Here is a 23,517-nt window from a genome sequence, read left to right as displayed (position 1 = left end):
GTATTTTGGCTAAAAATGTTTGCAAGTGACAAACTTCTGGCATCTAAGAACTGTTAAAATATTGCATATTTTGATTTTTCTGCCTCAAATAAAAGAAATCAGAGCAGGTCCCATGTGGAAGACAAGAGGCAAGAATGAGAAACTGAAATCATGATTCCCAAATGTAAGCCAGCCCCAAAAGCTATGTTTTTGCATCTGCTGGATAAACTGCTTTTTAATGGGGGTGAACTAACTTCACTACTACCAAAACCTCATTACTTTAAATGGCAGCACATAAGCAATAAATTTTGATCCATGTACATGAAATATTCTGTTAGAATCTGAGTTTTAAGATTTAAAAGCCTTTATTGAAGATATTTTCCTTAATAGGAAATAGCCACATAACATTACTTTGCATTAATATTCCCGAGGAGGAGTGTCTACAAAGGGTGAACTAACTAGAATTCTGGCAAAACGTTAAGTGATAGACAGCAATCAGCTGAAGGAAAAAAAAAAAGTTTTCAAAGGTATTCTCTACCACATGAAATTTCTCTGTTGTTCTAAAGCATAAAGCAGCATCAGGTAACTGCTCTCAAGCCTCAATTAAAATGTAAACCACAATGACACTACAGCTCTGTGCAAAGCTCAGAACTGCCAAGAGGTGACTGAGATTTGATTCTCTATCTTGATTTGAGCTGTGCTAGTATTCAATCCTTCAAATGTTATTTTATATATTGAATTAGTTTGGGAGGAGCACAAGGCAAGTTTGGGGACAGCAACATCTAGGTCTTTTACAGTAATAGCCCACTCCTCCATGAATTAATTTCCCACAGAAAAAGGAAGAAGAAACTTCTGTACTAAAAGGGGGGAATCAACAACAAGGACATGAAGAGCACCTCACTGACATACCATATATATGTGATTAGGAGTAAGGCTTTTATACCTTATTATTTTTCCTCCAAAATTATAGCCTTTGCATTATGAAGCAAGCATTGTTTTATTTCCTGTTGAGTACCAGGGGTGCACATCACTCACCAGGCATAAAAAGAAATGGGTCACGATCTAAAAGAATACATCGTTCAGTTCTTCAGTCCTCCTTACAGCTATAGTGTTGAGCTGATTAATTCTGCTTGTCTTGTGCACGAGACTGGCATACAGAAAAGGAAAACACTATTTTCCAATAACTCGTCCTTACTGAAAAGAATCTGGCTACTTAAGAGTCCTTTTGATCCAATTACAGCATCGAGTCACGTTCCCAGAAGACAGAGACATGTCGATAAGGCCTTCTGAAAGCATGAAAACTGCAATTATGTCCTACAAGACTCTTCTTCAAAGAGCCAAGCTTCCCCTCAGAGATTTCGGCAGGTTCTTCAGCTCGTGCACGCAATCCAAACCCCACACGCCGTTCGGATATTTACAGTTTAACTCCAGCAGCTCAAGAATTGAGGCAGGAGGGCAGGAAAACTGCACATTTAAAAAAAGTTAAATAGAGGCCAACATAATTATGAATAGTTTCAAAATATAAGAGGTATACTTACTCTTTTTGGAAGACCATACACATGGGTGATCTGCAGTCGAAGTTAAGGCACTCTTGAGCATCTGGACTGTAGCCTTCTTTAAGCAACATTTCCAAACATTCTTTATTACCGCCATACACTGCTGAATACACAGGGCTCACTTTGCCTCTGCCTTTGTCACAAATCCGATCAGTGATTGGTATTAGTAACTCTAGTATCCTGCAAATATTTAAAAACTCTATTTATTTTGTGATCTTACGCAATAATTACTTTTAAATGTATGGTCATTTTTCATATGGTCATTACAACTTAAGAAGAAAATCTTACCTGTTTTTTCACTACTGAGTTTGCATAAAAGAACATTTTATGGGTTTTTTTTTATCATTTTTACACAGACCCACAACAAACATTGTGCTTTGGCATGGATTTAGGCTGGCAATAAGTATTTTAATCTGAATCAGAGACAGGTATTTCCTATTATCCAACAATCCTTTTTACAGCAATAGAATACCTCTGCACATTAAATCCAGGCTTCATAGAAGTCTGGAAGCAAACTGAAAGTGTGAGTTGCAAATAAAATTAATACTTACTTCTGTTCAACAACACTCACTGAGATACTGAAACAGAGAAATCATCCTGTTTCATAGCTCACACCTCCGGTCCACATCCTTTCCAGCTAACAAGGATTAGTGACAAACACCGATTCCATTGCTACTGGAACTTACTGGTGCTGCTCAGAGGTCGCCAGTTACATATTGTTGCAAAAGCTACGAAGGCAGCGTTTGGTTTGAAGACATTTCTAGTACTGACAATTTTGCTAACATCTTCCGTTTCTGAGAAAATTAACAAACCCCAGCTTCCTCAGTATCTACTACAGTCTGCCCTCCTCCTCAGTTTGAGGAGAGGCATCAATTTGATGCACAAACTTTAATGACAACTCAGCTGATGGCCTCCTTTTGCTAGGGGTTAAGATCAAGCATCTACCAATAATTTTGCAGTTAGTATCATCATTAATATATTGGATTTTAAATGCTGTCACACACGTGCAAGTCACGGGGATCCAGAGTGATATTTCTCCCCAGTGGCCTGCTACTCTGGGAACTTCCTTCCACTCCGGGTTTTCTGCTACGAAAGCGACTTATATCATTGGGATTGGGCAAAGCTACAAATGCATTTCTGCAAGGATTAAAGGAACTGTTTTGTGGCTTTGATTTTCTGGCTGGTTCAGCCAATTCCTTATTTGCATATGATTACTTCTGCTACTTAATGGTCAGGACTATAATTCCAATTAAGAGCTGTTCAATTCATGCATAAAGCGTACGCTATTGTAAAAGTAACATGGCTATTGAGCAAATTGGTATCTGTTTCGGCACTGTGGAAACCTCTCTAAACTCATTAGGATGTCGATCAGGCCCAGATCAGATGCCAAATTCAAAATGGTTGTTGGCTTTACTGGGACTACTAACAGACATTTTAAATATGAAAACAATTAGAAATTCTAAACTACAAATCAGCTTGAGAACTCATTTTTCTTTCTTTTAGAGCTGAATACCCTCTTTGTCAATTCGGTTTTTATCACCAGAATCTTTTGCCTAAAAGTCTTTTTAATCACCTACTTTTTATGGCCCATTTCAGCCGCTGCGTGGATAGGTAACTGCCAGTTATCCTCGTTGCAGTAGCGATTTGGATCTGCCCCTTTTGATAACAGCAGTTCCACACACTCGGTGTGGCCCTCCTGCGCAGCAATCAGCAGGGGAGTGGCTCTGTCCTTGGCTTGACAGTTTACGTCTGCACCTGACAAAAAAAAAAGCCAATACTTTACATCACCACTACACCACACAAAATAAACAACAAATTAATCGGTAAGTGGTTTTCACAGAGTGACTTCACAACACAACAGGTTTTCCACAGCAATGAGGAAACGTTTACTAGCTTCTTGCTAACTGTTTAAACTGTCGGTGCTTAACATTAACTCTGTCAAAGATCAGCGCAACACGAGATAAATGTGCTGGAGGAAAGGCAACCGGCTAGGCAATCTTTTGATGGCGATTATTTTTTGAGATTCTCCCCCAGGTACTGGTAGATCAGTTAGTACGATTTCTCCGGTCAGGTCATGGCACCCTCAGGCTTAATAGTTATGGCAATTAGTTTTGGTTGTAAGGACGTGTGCGCTTAGACACATAAAACTTGTTCATGACGTGAATGAAACTGTTGCCGTCACTTTATGACCAGAGAGAGGTATCTTCAGTTAGCCTGAACAATATCCTATTACAAGAGCAACGTCGTCAAAATCAGACCACTAATGTAGTGCTGTTGAGGGCTTCTAGAAGACCCTGATGAACCTTAATCTTTCCATATTTTTGATTTATTATTTCCTACCATCACTTGCTGAAAATACATTAAATTACCGAAACAAGATTTAAGCAACGAAGATGGTTTTGCATACCCATCTGCAACAAAAATTACATTAAAACCACTAAAATTTGAAGTCATGAAGTGCAAAAGTAGAACTAAAATTGTATCTGGTGACAGGTTGATGCAAGTTTCAGAACAATGAAGCTAAATGAATGCACACTATTACCATGGGATACAAGCAGTCTTAAACTCTCCAGCTTTCCATACTGAGCAGCAACAAACAAAGGTGTAATTCCAAAGTCATCCTTACATTCCTTGCTTGCCCCTTTCTCCAGGAGTATTTTCATTATCTCAGTGCATCCCTGAAATAAATATTTTTATTCTTAACCAACAAAAAAGTGGGGAATTGACATAATTTATTTTTCCCACACATTCCAAACAGAAATAAGAAAAAACACAATATATTCAATAGTCTAAAGATGTACCAAAAAATTAATGGCAGAAAAAAATCAGACAAGTTTAATTTAGTTTTTCACATTTGCTCATTTACACGATACATACAGATGGAAATTAGAACCATTAAGCTAACATATTTCTATTCCAGAAAAAGGTCATACATCTCACTGACGATGAGATACTAAACAGAACTCTTTCTCAAAAAATCTTGTAAGAGATTCACTTCCCAAATACAACACGTAGGCTTGTGAGTACATGCAAAACTTATAACACTTAAATAATTATTGCTTCCCAACCTCAACATCTCATGTAGTTTCAGATACGCTCTTCAGTGCATTGCAATCCCTTCAGCATTTAGACAGCCTTATGACTGCTAGGGTAGGTTAGGAAAAAAATCACCCGACAAAAAGGCAAAGAACTAGATAAATTATCACTCAGAATACACCAGTTACGTGGAAATTATACGATACACTTACAGCTTACCTGAAAAGAAGCTTGGTGCAAAGAATTCCATGCAGACCAAGAATGAGGTCCTTTAACATTTGCTCCGTGTTGGAGCAGAAACTTTACAACGTCTGCATGTCCATTTTCAACAGCTTCAGGCAGAACAGTAAAAAAAAGGAAGAAAAGAAATGCTTATTAACTGGATTTAAAGAACTCATTGGAAAAACACAAATGGTCTCACCACTAACTTCCTGACCCAACAATCATAATTCTTTCGAACTTGCCTTATATATGCTTACTTGCCTTTTACATTTACACTCCCAAAACGGAGTTGGAGAATGGAAATTTATCCACAAAAATTTTAGTTAGACTTGTTAAAATTCCACCTACACTGTGCTAACACAGATAACAAAAGCAAGTCTCTCTCCTCCCTCTTTCCCGTGGAGCACGGAGACAATTCTGCAGCAGGCACCGAACTGCACGACAGTCGCAACGGCCTCCCGAACGTGTGAAGCCCAGTGGCTGTCTTACAGCAAACTTCCCCAACTCAAACTTTTTTTTTTTTTAAATTTAAAACTGTTTTAAACACCTATTTAAAATTAATTTATAATATGTACATTTAATTTATGCTAATGCATTCATTGACAAAGCCTCCTTTAGCATCCTGATTCATCCTCAGGTTTTTGCCAACAACAATTCCTGTGTAACGGTAAAAGCTTGATCTGGTGATAAATGACCTGCGAATAGTTGCTACCGACTGAATAATTTTTTAGAGTATTAGCGCACGAGCCTGCCAAAAGAGTGCCTCCGGCTTGTAGTACTCAATGTCCAACACAGAGCTGTGCCATAACCCCATTACATAGTCTGGACTAACCTGACCATAAACTTTTTCCTTTTTAAAAAATCTCTTGGATACAGAACCCCAGGGACCGCTCCTTGGCCTGTCTAACCTACGTAAGCACTTATACCTAGTGTTAACTATCATTATCCGGTGTGCTTTTAATGATGATTTCCCCACAACAGCTACCCGTTACCAATTGTTTTAAGCAAATAAGCTAATTAGTTGCTTAAAAATAAAATGTTAATAGACTTGTAAGCAAAGGTAAGGTGGCAGCCATGATGTTTGCCTGGGTACGGAGGTGAGAAAAAAACAATAAGCATATTTAATCAGATGATTTAGACCCTGAGGATTCACTATAGCAGAATTTTTAAGCATTTAATTATGTCAAACATAAATCATAAAAAAAATACTAAAATAATGGACCTTAATTGCTAAACTAGGAATTGCAAAAAGAATAAGAGGTCTTTTCACATAAGAAGTAGGGAGGAATTAAAAAAAAAAAAAAAGACTTGAAACACCCCCATAGAGATGTAATCCTATACCTCCTAGACCTTTCCTGTGCTAGAAAGAAACAAAAGGCAATGCAAAAAACCAATCTGTTTTTACAATTTTGTTTTAAAACACAGTCTGAAGCAGATTTATCCATAAATAAAAAGTAATCCCTAGACCCACTCCATCTCCGAGTCTAAAGCCCAGTATTTAGGCTACAAAAATATGAAACATGATAGGCAGGGAATGAACTCTGGTGAGTTTAAACACAGTGAATAAGCTATTCCCCACTCATTGGCTGTTCTGAGATTTCTAGAAAGCTCGTGTCACCTAGGAACAGTGCGGTGGTTGCTTCAGTGGTAACTTCATTGGGGTCAGCCCCAGCTTCCAGAAGAACACGAACACTTTCCAAAGACCCGTGGCGTGCCGAAAGGTGCAGCGCACACATCCCTTCAAACGTCTTTGAATTTATGTAGTCATCAGATGGAGCTACAGATGAGAATAATGGAGACAAAAAAAAGTATATCTAGCAGTGAATAATGGAGACAAAAAAAAGTATATCTAGCAGTGAATTATGAAACACAGTTATTTTCTTCAAATAACTGTTATTTGAGATGTGCGGCCTACAGCGTATCCACGAACGTGCTGTTATCAACTCTTTCAAACAGCAGTGTCAGTTATTGCCGGCCCCACGCAGATACTCGCCTTGGACAGAGAAGGTAAAGTAAAATCAAATGCCATTCACAGACTACAACATGCCAGTTTCTCTTTACGATAGCTAGTCAGTATCTATGAAAACACACAGAAATTTACAAAACAAGTAAGAATATGATAAGAGAAATCGACTTAATTTATATTTTATATCGCTGTTGTGGTTTAACCTCAGTAGGCAACAGCACCACACAGATGCTCGCTCACTCCTCCCCACCCCCCCGGTGGGATGGGGGAGAGAATTGGAAGAGTAGAAATGAGAAAAACTTGTGGGTTGAGATAAAAACAGTTTAAGAATTGAAATAACAACAACAACAACAACAATAATAATAACAATAATAATAATAATAATAATAATAATAATAATAATAATAATAATAATACACAAAGCAAGTGATGCACAGTACAATTGCTCACCACCCGCCAACCGATGCCCAGCCAGTCCCTGAGCAGCGGCCCCCCCGGCCAGCTTTCCCCAGTTTATGTACTGAGCATGACGGCACATGGTATGGAATGTCCCTTTGGCCAGTTTGGCTGTGCCCCCTCCCAGCTTCTTGTGCACCTCCAGCCTTCTCAGTCGGTAGAGCACAGGGAGCTGAAAAGTCCTTGGCTAGTGTAAGCATTACCTAGCAACAACTAAAACATCGGTGTGTTATCAACTTTGTTCTCATCCTAAATCCAGAACACAGCACTGTACCAGCTACTAGGAAGGAAATTAACTCTATCCCTGCTGAAACCAGGACAATCGCAGGGGAATTTAGCAGAAAAATCATGCTATTTCACATCAAATTTTCCTTACCTGCACCAAGTAGCAGCCTCAGACATTCACTCGAATTGTGAGCTGCTGCTTCGTGGATTGGCACCCACCCCCTGTTATCCGGAACATCGAGGCTGTATCCCTGCTTAATTAGTCTCCTCAGCATTTTAACATTTCCTTCTCTGGCTGCAAGCCCCACGGCAGAACATCGATCGGAATAGGCCTCCGTGAAATCCATCCTCGTGTACGGCAGCCTCTGTGGGAAGAAGGGGAGAGGAGAAAAGGGAAGGAGAGGAGAAAAAAGAAGAAAAAAGAGCCATGCCTGTTAGTACAGAATATGTAGGGGGGGTGTGATTTTTTGCAGAGGTTTTTGTTTGGGTTGGGGTTTTTTTTTGGGGGGGTGCGTTCGTTCGTTTGTGGGGTTTTGGGGGGCTAACCGCTCCCCTGCTGCTGCCCAGCAGCTCCCTGGGAGGCACAGTTACCGAGGGGAGGCGGTATCTTTTCCTGGGCCGACTGACACGACTCTAAAGGCAAACCCCTGTGCACAAGACGGGCTCACGCAGGCACCTTGCGGAACCACGGCCGCGACGCCGCTCCGCCAAAACACCGCCGTGGCTCCGGCAGGAGCCCCCCCTCCGGAAAGCCCCGAGGCCGCTGGCACCTCAGGGGCAGGATCCGCTGCCCCCCGCGCCGGCTGGCGAGAGGGAAGCCCGCTTTTCTCCCCCGGCGGCCGCGGGGCCGCCCCGCCGGCAGTGCGCAGGCCCGCGGCGGCCGGGCCGGGCCGGGCCGGGCCGGCCCGCCCGGCAGTCGGTCGGCCATGTGGGTGTTCGGCTACGGCTCCCTCATCTGGAAGGTGGACTTCCCCTACGAGGAGAAGATGGTGGGGCGCATCCTGGGCTACAGCCGCCGCTTCTGGCAGGGCAGCACCGACCACCGCGGCGTGCCGGGCAAGGTGAGGCGGGGCGCGGGGGGGGGGGGGCGGCGCTCCCCGGGCGGCCGCGGGCCTGGCGGAGGAGCCGGGCGGGCCCGGCAGCGCGGCCCCTCACCGTGGCGGCGGGGCGGGCGGGCCTCGGCCTCGGCCTCCCGGCGCGGCGACCTCGATCGCCGCTGCCCCAGGGGCTCCGCGGCGGGGAGCGGGCCAAGCCCCCGCCCCGGGGCCGAAGCGAACCGGCCTGTCTCCGGACGCCGCTGCGGCCGGGCACCGCCAGGCTGCCGAGGGCGCTCCCCAGTGCGGGGACTCTGCGGGAGGTGCCGGAGGTGGCCCCACGGGAACGCTGTCCGGCGGCTCGCAGCCTGCCCCGGCCCTGCGGCTGTCAGCCGGCCTCCCCCGGAGCACCGGCGGCGCCCAGCGTCACCCTGACCTGACCGCTGGGGACCCCGACGGCGCTCCCGCGGTCCTGGCGATGGCTGTCTCTTTCTCAGACTTAGAAGCACACCTTAAGAGCAACTGGTGCGTGCTGGCGCCAGTTATTCCAGTCCTCTTTTGCGGAGTACCGAGGTCAGGTATTTCCACTTTGACTTCTAATTTATTTCACTGGGGCAAGAAGTGTTTCCTAAAGTTCAAGAATTCGTTTTCCTCTGTACTATCAATTGGGGGGGGGGAAAAACCAAAACAAAACCCGCAAACAACATAATGAACTTCGAAGAGGAGAAGAATGGTAACAAAAATAACCGTCAGTCCATTTCAATAGCTCAAAAATAACTGAGTTAGTTATTACAGTCATTAATCTAAATAACTAAGGGAAAATACCTCAGTGTGGGTGTCAGGCTTTGAAGAGAAAGGCTGGTTAATAAGTAAAGGCCAGAAGCGTTGATCTGAGTAGCTACCTCACTGGTTTTCACCTTTTTTACTTTCAAATTAAAAGTCATGGAGGAGGAAATATTTACTGTTTGGAAAAGGGGGGGGGGGGGAAGCCACCAAGAAAAAGAAACTAAAAGCCCGGAAGTGAGCATTCCCGGTTTCATGCGAACATACGTATTTTTAAGCTACAGGAGTGAGAATAATAGAGTCTTACTCTGCTTTGAAAGCCTGCACCACCCTCCCCATAGAAGGGCTATCACCCTTATATAACTCTAAATAGCTCAACAAATGTTAAAGAAACAATAGGTTACAGAAGCACCCAGCAAGTTAGATGAATGACTTTGATGTGGCGGGACTGTTATTTACGGCTGCAGATGCTGCTCACGATTTAGTCATCAGAAATGCAAACTGATCATAAATGTATAGAAACTGATACTTGCACACAGCTCTCTAACAATTTACCTACTTTGAATGCTGGTTTTGTATCATGAAAGTATGTTTTCCTGATGCTCCCTAAAGCAGTTGTCTAACCTGCACCCTGGTAACTCCACTCTAAAACTGGAATGCGGCTTTAAAAGCGCTCCTCCAGAAAAGGCATAAGGATTCTTTTTAAAAATAAAACATAGCATGCTACTTGTAGCATGGAAGAAGTTTTCATCTAGTTCTAAACAGCCCTAGTTAGAACCTCAAACACCATAAAATAACTTGCACAGTACTTAAAGATAATACAACCCCCCCTTGCATTTACTTTTCTGCAAGGCAAATGGCCGTGCTTCAGGTACTAGCACGAGTTGGGCATCTACTAGTTAAAAAAAAAGTTTACCTCAAAGAAACAAATCATGTGCAAGCGGACTGGGGCTCGGCAGGCATGTTTTTCAGGTTGGAGCAGTGCTGTGCAAATGCAGCTGTCCCGGTTCTGAACTCGAGCCCCAAAACGCTTTGCCACGTTGCTTTTAAGATCGAGTCGAAAGCCTCGCTTTGTCACCCGGCTTACATGCTGTCATACACACAATTCCTGTCTCCAAACCTGCCCTGCTCTCAGCCGCCGCCTCACCTGGCTCGAGAGACGCAGCATGCCCTGCGGCTGGCTCAGTTAGGTCTGCTGACTGGACAGCTATCGTTCGCTTTCTCAGTGGGAACACTAATTTCTCATCTACCAGTCATCCCTTTTCAAAGATTATGTTGGTATGAGCATTGAGAAATTTCTGTTCTTCTCTTGAATTTGGATGAATTGAAAAGCACGTACAAAAGTTGTTAGGGCGGGGCATAAAAGAGCGTGATCCCGTCAGCCTCCCCTACTTGGGAAACCAGGCTTTAACCAAAAAAAAAAAAAAAATTTTTAAAAAATCCTAATCAGCCAACAGAGAAAGTCTTACTCTTGGGGCTTCAGAAAGGAATAAACCCCGCACCAGCCAGTTTTTCTTCCTTTTTGCAAGTATCCTTGGTGACCTCATTGCATTATCTTCTGCTGGGCTAGCTGACATTCAGGGGAATACTCAGAATGACTGTCTTTGTGCAGACACTGGAAATCCTGCAAAACGGCCACGCCAGGTTACTACCCACTAGCATATACTTGGTTCCAAGAAGCTTAGGTGTTTGTGTTTCTGCCCCAGTCAAGATCATACCCAGAACCGTCATCTGCAGGCATACAGAGCCTTAAAACAACAACCCCCCCCACAAACCCATGCTTTGTTCTATTTCTATTTAGGTGGTTGTCTGGACAGGCTAAGGGCACAGGTCATTATTTATGTAAACTGGTCAATGCATTTTATTTTATGTTTTATATAAACCACTCAGCATTAACAAAATAGACTGTTTCTCAGCATCAGCAAGTTGATGCCTTCTTGTATTCCTGCAGTCCACAAGTTGTTACTCCTACTTGCAAGGCAAAAAGGCTCCCCCAGCGTACGCTGAGAAAACACACAGCTGGGACCTCCCATTTCACCAGGCCAAATGCTCGCTGCTGTAAGATCTTTACAGTCCTTGACATCAGAGATGAATTACATCTCTTGTGGGTGAGCTACGAGTGAAACTGGTCCTTCAGTACTGACACATTTTAAAGAACAGCAATAAAATACTAGCCGACAAGTTAAAAAAAACCTCTCCTGAAAACACTCGTTGCTCCAACATTCCACGGTCAGCCCAACAAAAACATACAGAGCACTTTTACGTACAATGGCTGCAAGCTTTTAGTACAAAACTCGGTTGACCTTGTAATTGTACTTTGAACTGCTCAACTCATACTGTAATAAGACGGTTAACTAGTTACAAAGTGATGTTTAATCATGGGGCCATATTTTATAGTTTACAGGATGTTAAATTGGAAAAAGTTTTGTTAGAACAGATTAAGAATGCAAAAAAAGGAATAACCATTTCTTATACAACTTACACATTAGCTGTATTTAAAAATAAGATTTTCAGGGGATTAATCTGAATAGTACATTAAAGCAGCTTGAATTTTACCAGGCAATAACACTGTTCCCTGAAAAAAGTGCTACTGGCTTAGAAAGACCTGAATAAGTAACAAAAATGTTTTCATAAATGGCGAACTCAAATTTCTTAGTGCAAGCTTCAGAAAAAATGCCATCAGAAATGCAAACCGGCATGATTCACATAAACCTTCTCAAACATTAAAGTCTGGGGGTTTGGTTTTGCACGGAACAGCACAGAAGCATACACCGCATTCAAGGGTTGAAGCCATTATTCTCACAATATGGTTTGAACCAAACTAATAGCTTGCTGCTGCCAAAACGGTGAAGGTTGGCTTCCTCTCCTTACAGTCCTCCTCCCTCCCAGCTTCAGACCACTTGCTTTAGCCGTTCCCCTTGATCTGGCGCTGGTACTCACTTGACTGCATGGCGCACCCACAGGCCTGACATTTGGGGAATCTCAAGTCTGGCTCTGCCAGAGACTGTCTTTGTTCCTAGCCCTCCGATGTGCTTAGAAAAAAAAACCAGGGAAACTTGATGACATGATTAATCTAGCTCCAGCTGTCTGCTGCCACTGTCCAAAACAGCGTCCAAACAGAAAACTGAGTTTCTGCCTGTATAGTATTACTGGGTCAGCTTAAGGTTAAATCATTTTAAGACAATGAAGGGCTTTTAGTTTGTTAAAGGTGAAATGGAGAAAAAAGGAGGCTGGACTAGAGGATCTCCAGAGGTGCCTTCCCACGTCCGCGATTCCCTGATTTACCCTGGCAAACAGATCGTTCTTTCATCACGCAACCAATCTGAAGATTAAGTACTCTTCAGTACTTCACTTCCATTTAATATTTAGGCCACAGATACAGGCATTCCTGCTGATAAAGTTGTTTCCCACCACAGAATGTCTCTCTAATCCATAATTTACAAAATCTTAGTGACCAGTATTGAGTACACAAGTCAGGGAAGCATTAATGGCTATGGAAAAAGCTTCCCAAAAGGAACACCTAAGTTATCTTGATTAATCATGATAACAGACCTGTTTCCTCTAAGTACTCAAACAGTAATCATTTAGTATTCATTTAGTTTTGTTGCCTTTTTTTATCAATCAGATCAGGAATAGATGGCGGATGCTGGGAGAGAACTGGCATAAAAGTGAAAGAACGCAGCACCTCAGAGCTTATAAACAAACAGCCTTTTAAGATTATAAAAGATCCGACACTGAATAAATAGTATCTACAGTTGATGGTATCTATAAAGTGCTCTGCAAAAACTAGATTTCATATTTGGCTTGTTACCAAAAGAACGCGTGGCTTCGGTGTAGGAGAGAACCCTACACTGTTACTGCGCGAGACAAGCACAAGTACAGACCTACCAAACAGAAAAGCACGGACATGTCGATGAAACTGTTAGTGATGAGTCATAAAAAGACCGAAATGTAGTAGCCCAAGACTGAATGTTAGCTACGACTGAATGAAAGGCATGCATCCAAGTACATCAAGTTCAGCTTATCCTTGTAACTCCTAAGAGAATGAATTTCTATCCTACACTAAAACTGAATGAATGCTAGTACCTCTGCTTTCCCTTGCCTCTAATCAAAGACACTCGTACGCTAATGTGATGCCAAAGTTAGCAATTTTAAACTACAGATGTAGTTCTCCATAGGGTTTAAAATTTTATTCTCCAGGTTATACAACATATTTCAACAATTTTCTTTTCAGTATTTACAAACTGGCTTCTCACTCTTCCTGCAAGAAGTAACTCATTGGAAAAGTAAGCCATTACCAAGGTACCCTCCCTCTGCCCAGTAAGGGAGAATGAGCTGGGAGGGGGAAAAGAAGGGGAAAATAGTCTTTTGCACAATAAACTACTTTTTTCAGCTTTGAATAACATGGTGCTAACATGGTGCTTACTAAAAATTACTAGCAGATTTCTTTGCTATATGTTTTCAAAAACATCTAATTAGCTAGGAGCTTTTAAACCTAGGTGTTGCCATGTGTCATAATGTGTAATTAACATTTTCTAAAATCCAGTTAGTGCAAACCAAGCCAGAAGTGGTAATATCTTGCTTAGTTCTACGCAAGCTAGATTTCTATGTTACGTTCTTTTCCATGCCTGCATACAAACTTTTTGAATACAGGTGAGAAGGTTCACCTCGCTGTCACTCCGGAGATTAAAAAAAAAAAATCACATAGTACTGTGGAGAAGCAACATGACTGAGGAAGGTGCACTCCTCGAGGATAGTTTTACATTAATGAATTACTGTCACCATTTTAAACAGGAATAGAATTGAGTCTGGACAGCACGTACAAAGCAAGGACATTCAAAACCTCCCCGTTTATGACTGCCCTTAATTTTACTTCTATGTTGCAGACACTTTCCACTCAGAATTTAACATTTTGTTTATCACAGTTTATCTAATACAGATCAAAAGCTATTCTCAGAAAATATTTATATTAGATCTCAAAGAAATAGACCTTACTGAGATTGTCCTGGATTAGTTCTCTGACCCTTTCATTACTTTTCCGTTGTTTTTTTCTTGTTTTGTTTTGTTTTTGATCATGATTTAGGATAAAAGTCTCTAACTGAACTATGATTTTTTTTTTTTTATTATTTTTTTTATTTTAGCCTGGAAGAGTTGTGACTCTGGTTGAAGATCCTGAGGTATAGTACTCCTGTTCTGTCTCTGTAGTGTACAGAATGTCCTGTTGCATTCCCAGCCTGTGTAGTAAGTCTCTATTAATTTTTGCTTCTCTACAAGCAAATAATTGAGTTATCTTTAGTGCAATGAAAAGTTCTCTCAAAATTTCTTGGAGTTACACCAATGACTCAATTGTTTCAAATAAATCAATCAATCTAAACTAAGAAACTGGCAGTAGTTTGGGTCTGTTATTACCAAAGGTGTATTTTAAAGTATTTTCCGGAATAGTCACTTCAGCTATCCAGTTATAAGGTGCAGAATTTTACTTTCAGCATATGTATAGTGCTGACAATACGCCAATAGTAGACCCCAGATGTCGTGTCAGAACTGTCATCTTGCCCTCCCAAAATAAAAACTGAAACAAATCAAGATTACATTGCAGTGATAAAAAAGGAGATACCCTTGCTTTATTTTTTGCTACACAGATAAAATGCTTAAGGAATTAAATGCCACAACTGTGCTTTTGGTTTCGATGGAATATTGTGAAATTAGCTCCTGTTTAGAGAAAACGGTCATTGGCCCGAGTCTACCATTCTTGCTTATCTTCCGACTTTTTCCCTAAGTCTCACTTAGGCGGTGCAATGGAAGTGTTTGCAAGGGGAGTGCGCGGGCTGGGGAGGGAGGGGAGGTGAAACAAGGCTTAGGCTTACCGTCACATAAGCTGTAGGAAAAATCAAGATTCTTCTGCTTGTAAAAGTAGACTTACATTTCACCCATTTCTAATTCTGTTTGATAGTGAAAAAGCTCTCTCACAACTACCCGCATTTTTTTTTTAGGGATCTTACCCACTAGAGAGCTCTCGGTTGGACTGCTCACCAGCTAGGACAAAAGCATTGAGCTAGGCTGGGGAAGGCCAGGGGAGGCTATTGCAGGATACACCTTGGATGCGATTGCTTTCCCACTCCCTGCTGATCCTGCGGGCCCCCCACATCCAGCAGCGCGCTCTATTCTGGCGCCTTCCTGGGGACGGCTGCGATGGTCGTGTCCATCCAGCTTCACACCGCTCCAGGAGAGCGAATCCCTGCAGGTACTAGTGCCTCCAGAGGGGTGGGAGGGAAGAAAGGATGGCATGGAAGCAGAGGGAAAGCAAGGGCACACGACACAAGGCCGTAAGACCCGGAGGATGGCTATTTTGGTAGTAGTTAGTTTTTATTTACAGTTGCTTGTCTATACAATTATGATATTGCTGGCTTACCGATCTATTTCCCTGAAATAGCAGCCACAAAGAGAGGTAAGTTTAGCAGTAATCGAAAACTTCAACTGTTTTTTGCAGTTAGCAAAACCAGCAAAATGCAATGCACTGTCTCTCATTGTGATTTTCTGTGCCTTTCTAGTAAGGGTTTTTTTCACATTACTGTACTGCTGGGTACCATTATGTTACACAGACACCTATATAGACAAAGAATGCTTATGTTTGTTGTCACTCAGTTTGTATTGTTAAGCAAACTTATTCGTTACCATAGAAACTTTTTTCCCCTTAGCAAACCAGTTTTGTTTGGTTGGGTTTTTTTCCCTTTTCTCCAGAATCTGGTGGGGCCAGATAATCACACTTTACACATAAACATCAAATGATATGACAAGTCATTTGCTTTAATTTCAGTTACTCATTCTGCAGCTTAAAAAGGTAACCTTATTTTGAAGATATCTTAGCAGACTACAGCAATTATTCCCCTGCACGCAGACACCAAATACTGTGGTGACAACAGCAGTGGTACTTTTACTGGCAATGCCAGCTCTCAGCTCTGTGCTAGCCTGTGTGTCCTTTTTCACTCGTGATACACATAGTGCAGCTTGGAAACATCTAGTTTAGAGAGTTATTTTAACTTGCTCCATCTGAATTTCTTTGCCAGTTAAGAGGAAACCACACAGAAGAAGAACATCGTACCCCTTGTCAGATTTCTGGATTATAATTTTCCATCATCTGAAATAGGAATCCTCTATACGGAAAACTAAATGAATTAACTAGCAGTGGCACGTAAAGTGTCTGCTTTAAATCCTTATCTCCACCACACCCGTATATATTTTCCTGTCAACACCAAAGTAGGTCTGAATGGCAGATTTAACTCAAGAGAGTAGCATGCGCAGAAGAGGCTGTTTTTAAAACTAACACATTTCCTACAGACAGCTGGAGTAAACCCGCATCCCAGATGGCTGAGGGAAAGCAAGGAACCCATTTTTGTACTCATTAGTGCTGTTCCTGGCCGCAGCACATGAAATGCTGTAACCATCTACAAAGGATGCAATAGAAAATGACTCATGATTTTTTTTAATAAAATGCCTTTGACCAGTATATAGTCTGACTGCAAAATTCAAAGCTCGTGAATTAACACCACCACCCCAGCATCGTCTGATGTCATGACTAAATACTAAGATCCAGTTTTAGGGGGAAAAAACCAAAACGTTAATTGCTTTGTCATCATTACTGTAGCACCGATACCTATACCTACTTAGCTGCAGAAGAATTGACATTTGATGTTGCCAGCAGACAAAACAGACTACTGTTTATTTTAAAACAGCACTCGTAAGAAGCAACATGTAGCCCTTAGTGGATAACAGACCATCATCATTTTTCTATGCTACTTCAAAACAAAACCCCATGCAAATCAATCCCTACACAGATCTCACTGATTTGTTTACATAAAACTTGGTAAGGGAGTACAACTAATTCACACCACAGTTAAATACTTTTTCAGAGATGCTCTCTGTGAAGAGGATGAAGAAATAGTCAGGTTCTCAAAGACGGTAATGAAATTTATCCTAACAGTGTTGCTGAGGTGCTGGATATGCCACGTTTATTCGTGCAAAATGAAGGTTCATCTCAGCTTTTTCTTCTCTGATTCAGTTTCAGCGCAGTAACATTACCACACTCATCCCTCCAAGTACGTGTAACAGATGTGACACCCAGGTCCTTAGAAACGAAACTGCAACTAAACAGAGAAATGACCTGATCAAAATAATTTTGAATTTGGCACTATTTAAAAGTTTAATTTTCAGATACAAGTTTTGTGAGGTCAGGAAGATACTTTGTATCCTTTTTGCCAGCTCCTTAGTAGCCCATGCCAAGGCTATTTACTACTGCAAACTTAATTGCAATGAGAAATTGTTTTGTAAGAAAGGCCTCAGCATTAGCCAGAAAGGGGATGATCAATCCGCATAATTACCATTTTGACTGAAGATTTCCTAAAGAAAAAAAAAAACCTTTTAATGTGGGGCTCCTTCTACAAACAGTGCGAGAAATAGCTATAAAAAGACTGAAAATTGAAGAAATTTTTTTTAAGAGAGTTTTGCCTAAATACAATAGAAGTACATTAATTCGTGAGTATCTTTATGAACACTGCTTGGATTTTCTTTTCTTATGTCCTTCAACAGGGGTGTGTATGGGGTGTTGCTTACAGATTGCCAGCTGGACAAGAATGTGAAGTAAAGGCATACCTGGACTTCAGAGAGAAAGGAGGCTACAGGACTACAACTGTCATTTTCTATCCAAAAGACTTGTCAGTAAAACCGTTTGATGTATTGTTGTACATTGGGACTTGTGACAACCCTAACTACCTTGGCCCAGCACCTCTAGAAGAAATTGCTGAACAGATTTTTAATGCAGTTGGTCCTAGTGGAAGAAACACAGAATACCTGTTTGAACTTGCTAATTCTATCAGAAATCTCGTACCAGAAGACGTAGACGAGCATCTCTTCTCCTTAGAGAAACTAGTAAAGGAACTCTTGGAAAAGCATCAAAACCTAAATTGTCTGTAAAATAACTTCGTACTTTTAATGATCTTGCTTCATCTTCACAGGAATGGTTTCGTTGCACAATGGGTATATGACTTGGAGGCATGTTTCTCTGTACTATGCTATCTTATTTATTTTAATATTGCATTCAAAATAGTAGTTGGTCATTAAAACATACTGTTACAAAAATCATTCTTTCAGGAGTCTATAGAAAGGGGAGCAGGGGAAGTGTTTTAGGTTTGAATTTGGTATATTGGGTTTTTATCCAAAGACTACATCTTCATGAAAATCTCAAGAGAACCACTGAAGCTTCTCTTTGTTTGAAGATTTATTTTTTTTTTATTATTTCAGGTTTAAAATAAATCTTTAGAATATTTTTAAGATCAAAATCTGCATTCAGATACAACTCCCATTGATTTAAGTGATAGTTCTTTCCAATTCAAGACCACAGGCGTGGAGCTCAGTGCAGCTAAAGTTATAAATGTTAAGTGGTTGTTGTAAATTGCATAGTAAATGCGTAGTAGAACATTTATATCATCAACGTTCAACTTTGCTGAAATTAAGTTATTCCACTGAATTAGTCATCTTATCCTTTATATATTAGTTTGTCCTTAAACGCAGAGGATAAACTGTTTCGTTGTCAAGGAAATAATTCTTTCCCTTGGCTCATTATGTCAAGCCCCTGAAAACCAAAGCACAGGGTACTTTGACACAAACAAGCCATAACGTATCAGTGCCTCATTTCATTTTTTAAGAGGAATATAAAGAATAAAGCCAAAATGTTAAAATTAACTAAGAGTATGACTTGAAGTCACAATGCAGCAGGAATGTTCAGAAACTCTCATCTTTGTTATTTGCCTTTAGATGCTGTTGTAACCCCATCTCTTAAAAAATTCACCAATCTCTGAGGATAGATTTTAAGCCAGTAATTTTCAACCACTGTTTCAGGGATTCACGGACAAAAGGTAATTAAGAAAGGAACCCTCTTTTCAGTGACCTTATGTGTGTTGTATGGACATCCAAGCAAAGAGTGTTGGAAAGCCACCAGTTTAGGCTAGTAGACTTACTTTATGCAAAACATAAGCAAATGCGGTTTCCGTCCCAACAAGGACTTGTCTTGCTTCTCAAAAATTTAAGTTATTTTTGTTAACTTTTAAAAAAGTATATTTTTGTATGTTAATATAGGAAAGGTCCTGTTTCGAACACCATGTAACGTCACATTTTCTCATACAGAGAATGTATAAGTGTTTAGTAGTAGCTTGGAAGCCTATATTTTGTGTCAGTAATTGCAAACCCCGTATGTTTCTACTATACAGGTTGTCCCTTTCTCTTCTTTACATTTTCCTGTTTTATATTTGTAATTGCTTGAAAATATCAGGGTTATCAAAATAACAAGCTGCTATTATTTTACTTGGCCACCTACAAAAGTCAGTAAGAACATAAATGAATGTTAATAGGAAACATTTGAGAAAGGCAGCTAGATGAGTAGAAAATAGGATATTAAAATTCAAACCTAAATTTGAGATAATTAGACTACTTAAAATATTTAACCAGGAAAGCTGTATTTTTTTACATACCAGATTATAATTTTAGTGTGCCTCTGGCATCTCTCAAGCATTGATTCATCGAGGAAAAAAAGTGTATTTAGTTTTTAGAAGCTACTGTTTACTATTAATAGTTGAATGCCGCTATTTTAAGAGTCCATGATGGGGTATCACTTGATGGACTACTCTAAACTGCAGAAGCAAATCCTCTGATCATATTAGCAAAATAATCAGATGTATTGAGGCCCCATTTTTCCATTAGTACACGAGTTACTTGCAAACTGATGGACTATCCTTCAAAGGTCTTGATTCTCCACTGCACTGTGCTGGTTTAAGATTGACATAACTGAGCGGAAAAGCAACCCCAACTAATTCAGCTGTACAGCGAGAGAGGAGTATGATCAGAACTCCCAGGTGTCTCTACGTAGTGACAGTCATTAAGATGCCCAAAGCTGGAGCTGAGTGACTTCACACACCGAAGAGGGACAGTGATAACCATCACCCAAATCAACGTTAATGAACACGCTCCATTACGCGTGCACTTATTCACCTTGATGTAAAGAGTAACTCTTGAGTGTTACTGGATACTTAACTGTTACTAAAAACGTTATGTATGATTTATTTCAAGGATGTTTAAGTGTTGAAAAGAATAGTACCCTCAAAAAAACCCAACCAACAACAGCACTTCCTTTCTTGTGCTTACTTCAGATTTAAGCAAGCTGTAAGTTAAAACATGTATAATGGCATGTCCACTCTATGCATTTTTTAAAATTCTTTCCTCAAAGACTTATCCTTGTTCCTTAAAACAGGGCAGGGGATGCTTATGCTCACTAATGATCCAAAAACATCAGTGATGATTCCCTCTCTAAAACTCGAATTATTTAAGCACTGTGTTGGGGCATTGTGATTATGTATGGCTCTACATTTTGTATCTTTAATTATATTCAGGACATTGTTGGTTCATTTACTTTCCAGATTCATAAAACTTGCAATAATATCTGTAATGATACATTCCAGTTTGTGCATACAACTTCAGTACAATAAAAATGCATCACATTTACTAATGGTGTTGGAGAAAGAAATTTCCAGAACTGTTATGTTTATTTAAAGTGTATCCATATGAGGATGGACATCAATGTGTGTCTTAATTGCATCTTGTTGTAAAATGCTGTTAGATCTAATGATGAAAAACAATATACAAGAGCTAGCTACTATTATGCAGTCTTAAACTGTGTCGAAATTAGGAATTAATTAAAGCACTGGAAATACACGTTTGTTTTTGCTGTACGGGATTTGAGCCACGACTCTTCCTACAGCTTCAATCACCAACAAACGCCCAGTATGCTTTCAGATCTGTTACTCACCACAAAAAAATTAACATACAGTTTTTACATGCCATGTATGCTTAATTTCTTTTTCCTGCTGGTTAGAACTAAATCTAAATTTGTGACAAATTATAGCGATTTTAGATATGGTTTCATTATACAACCACACACGCGAAGCTACCTCTAATCTTGTTTCCAAACAGTGTTTGAGGAAATAATAGTCATATCTGTGTTGTCAGATTTTACTCCCTGGGATCCACAGACTCAAATCACCAAGCAGCCGGCGTGGACCTCTGTCCTTCCTTGCGTGAAGGAAGCAGCACGTAGTAGTGTGCAGCGAGGGTCTTCCCTGGTGTGACTGCACAGCAGAATTTCTAAGGCCATTTGTGGGAAAAGGAACTTGCCCAGCATTTGGCCAAGACACACCCTCCCTATGATGCTGAAAGGGATTACCATTGAGCAGTACATAAGCTGATAGAGCTGTAAATTATTTTGGAATCTCCCAAATACAAGTCCTTTATTAATTTAAGTTACAGGAAAAAAAATGTAAGGTTTGTACAAAGACTGCAACGAGACAGTTTAATTTGATTGTGCTACAATGTGAATTAAAATAAAAAAGTAGCTTATGTAATATCTGATATTCCCGCGTATGATCAGTTAACCATTTGATAGCAAGTCATTAAATATGCAATCATCTTCTGTAAATATATGAATCTATAACCTGAATATGCAACATTGTACTTAATTTTTTTTGTCTAGCTTTTGATAATAAGCACACTGCATACCTATTTTCACCGCTGTTGACAAAATTAATGTCATCTGACTTAATCATAAAACTTCTGTAAACAGATTTGCATTTCTTAATGCAAGAAAACTCACTGACAAGAGAAATCAAAACGTTCTGTAATTACCAGATTCTTTATAGCGTGCCAAATAATGATTTCTGTCTTTCCTTCTTCAACCATTTATCTGTTCCATATTTCCCATGAATGAGCAAACAACAAAGATCAGATGGGACTGGCCTAACCTGTTCTAATTTGGAAACTGTGCTGGACCATTCAGGTATATGCGTATCTCTCTCTCTCTAGATATAGACACACAAGAGAGAACCCTTAGAATTCTTTTTTTATACACATAAACCTCGATTTACTTTTATCCATTGGTTACGATTAACAGCTTTATGCATAAACTAATTACCGAAGTTTGGAGGGTCACAGACCTTTTCAAAACAAAACGAAGCTAACTGTCATGCCCTCACTACACAAAAAGAGGAATTTTTAATGGTTTCCTTACTTTTGTATCACTACATCTTTATCACCACTTCCACGCTCTCAAATTTCTTTTTCACAAGGGTACATAAAGACCAGACTCTTTCTAAACTAGGCGGCTTTCTAAAAACTAAAACGTGGTGAAAATCCTTCACAAAGATAACTACAGTGCAGTTTAGTTGCACAGAAGAATGCAATGTTTGGTAATTCTTAAAATCACTAACCCATTCAGTAAAACAATTTTCACCACAAATGCAAGACTAACATCGTGTCATACTGCAGTTCTTTAACAACTGACAAAAAAAGGAAAACATACAGTCTTAACAGAAGCTCTACAAGTCTGAACATTTCAGGCAATTTTGCTAAGAAGCATAAGAAAAAAAAAAGTACTTGTTTGCTCAAAATATCATGGATAACTCACCCCTTACAAGCAGAAAAAACCCAACACTTTGAACACCACTTACCCTTAAAAGCTGAAGCGACACAGTTACAAAATTGATTGCAGCATCCCCCATCAGTATTATATCACTATTTTATATCATTACTTCCTGAAGTTCATCGTGTTGAACTCTGATTTGTATCCCTTCCCATCCCTTCTTTCTGGTATGCGTGTGGATACAGGCTTTACTCAAACCAAGGAGCTGAGGATGTTGCAAAAACCTGAATACTACAGCTCCCCCATCCGATCTAGTTCTGCATGTCTGTCCTGTGTAACAAAAAGAGTTCTTCGGAGGCGATTTTCCACTCCCTTCAGCCAAGCTACTGACTGGCAAGAGGGGATGCAAACAGACATCAGGATAGCAAGCCCCCAGCAGGGCCCTGTATCTTGACTTTCTACTATCCAAGTATGTAATTGTCACAAAATTAGAAAGAGACTGTTTTTCAAGTAATTAGGCTTCTCTAACAAGTCTTCCGCAAAAGCTGGACATTGACTACACGCTCACTTTGATTACCAGCTACAGTACAGCCCTGATTATTCCAACTTCACGCTCCCTCAGTATTCTTACATTAAAGTAATTTCCTTGCTCCTCCGGCTTTTTATTCAAGTAGCTTCCCTTTAATTGTTGCCCTCCTTTGTCTCAAACAAACGTCTTGCCTGCGTCTTCCTGGCCTTTTGCAACTTAGGTCTCTTCTCTGCAGGTATTCTGGCACTTTCCTCTCATTGTGCACATGCTTGAAC

At 40.5% G+C, this 23,517-nt stretch overlaps 2 protein-coding genes across 6 annotated transcripts in view; one reads left to right on the top strand and one right to left on the bottom strand.

Annotated features, from left to right (window-relative positions):
* The window catches only part of ASB3 (ankyrin repeat and SOCS box containing 3), a 40,756-nt gene that overhangs the window by 14,796 nt on the left and 2,443 nt on the right, over positions 1-23,517 (bottom strand). For 3 of the 5 annotated variants that reach the window (XM_076335224.1, XM_076335226.1, XM_076335223.1), the window contains exons 2-7: positions 7,592-7,805; positions 6,412-6,570; positions 4,791-4,903; positions 4,078-4,213; positions 3,113-3,290; positions 1,518-1,715 (exon numbers count right to left, since the gene is read on the bottom strand). In XM_076335224.1, the coding sequence (XP_076191339.1) occupies positions 1,518-1,715; positions 3,113-3,290; positions 4,078-4,213; positions 4,791-4,903; positions 6,412-6,570; positions 7,592-7,787 (980 nt within the window). In that variant the 5' untranslated portion in view covers positions 7,788-7,805. Of the gene's footprint in view, positions 1-1,517; positions 1,716-3,112; positions 3,291-4,077; positions 4,214-4,790; positions 4,904-6,411; positions 6,571-7,591; positions 7,806-8,116; positions 8,228-23,517 lie in introns of those variants that run through there. The other 2 variants (XM_076335227.1, XM_076335225.1) reach the window with 2 other exon arrangements.
* Positions 8,334-21,795, top strand: CHAC2 (ChaC glutathione specific gamma-glutamylcyclotransferase 2). Its single transcript, XM_076335217.1, has 3 exons — positions 8,334-8,501; positions 14,399-14,434; positions 17,841-21,795. Exons 1-3 carry the CDS (start codon positions 8,367-8,369, stop codon positions 18,222-18,224), a joined length of 555 nt encoding a protein of 184 aa, XP_076191332.1. The 5' UTR covers positions 8,334-8,366; the 3' UTR covers positions 18,225-21,795.

Source organism: Aptenodytes patagonicus, chromosome 3, assembly GCF_965638725.1.
Source record: "Aptenodytes patagonicus chromosome 3, bAptPat1.pri.cur, whole genome shotgun sequence".
Taxonomy (NCBI): Eukaryota; Metazoa; Chordata; class Aves; order Sphenisciformes; family Spheniscidae; genus Aptenodytes; species Aptenodytes patagonicus.
Note: the sequence above shows the minus strand (reverse complement) of the source record. Positions and strands in the feature narration are given on the sequence as shown.

Bases quoted from the DNA above. Each gene is read 5' to 3' on its own strand.
- CHAC2 (XM_076335217.1), top strand. From the start codon at position 8,367: ATGTGGGTGTTCGGCTACGGCTCCCTCATCTGGAAGGTGGACTTCCCC. The intron at 8,502-14,398 runs GTGAGGCGGGGC...TTTTTATTTTAG, and splicing joins ACCGCGGCGTGCCGGGCAAG to CCTGGAAGAGTTGTGACTCT. The intron at 14,435-17,840 runs GTATAGTACTCC...GTCCTTCAACAG, and splicing joins CTCTGGTTGAAGATCCTGAG to GGGTGTGTATGGGGTGTTGC.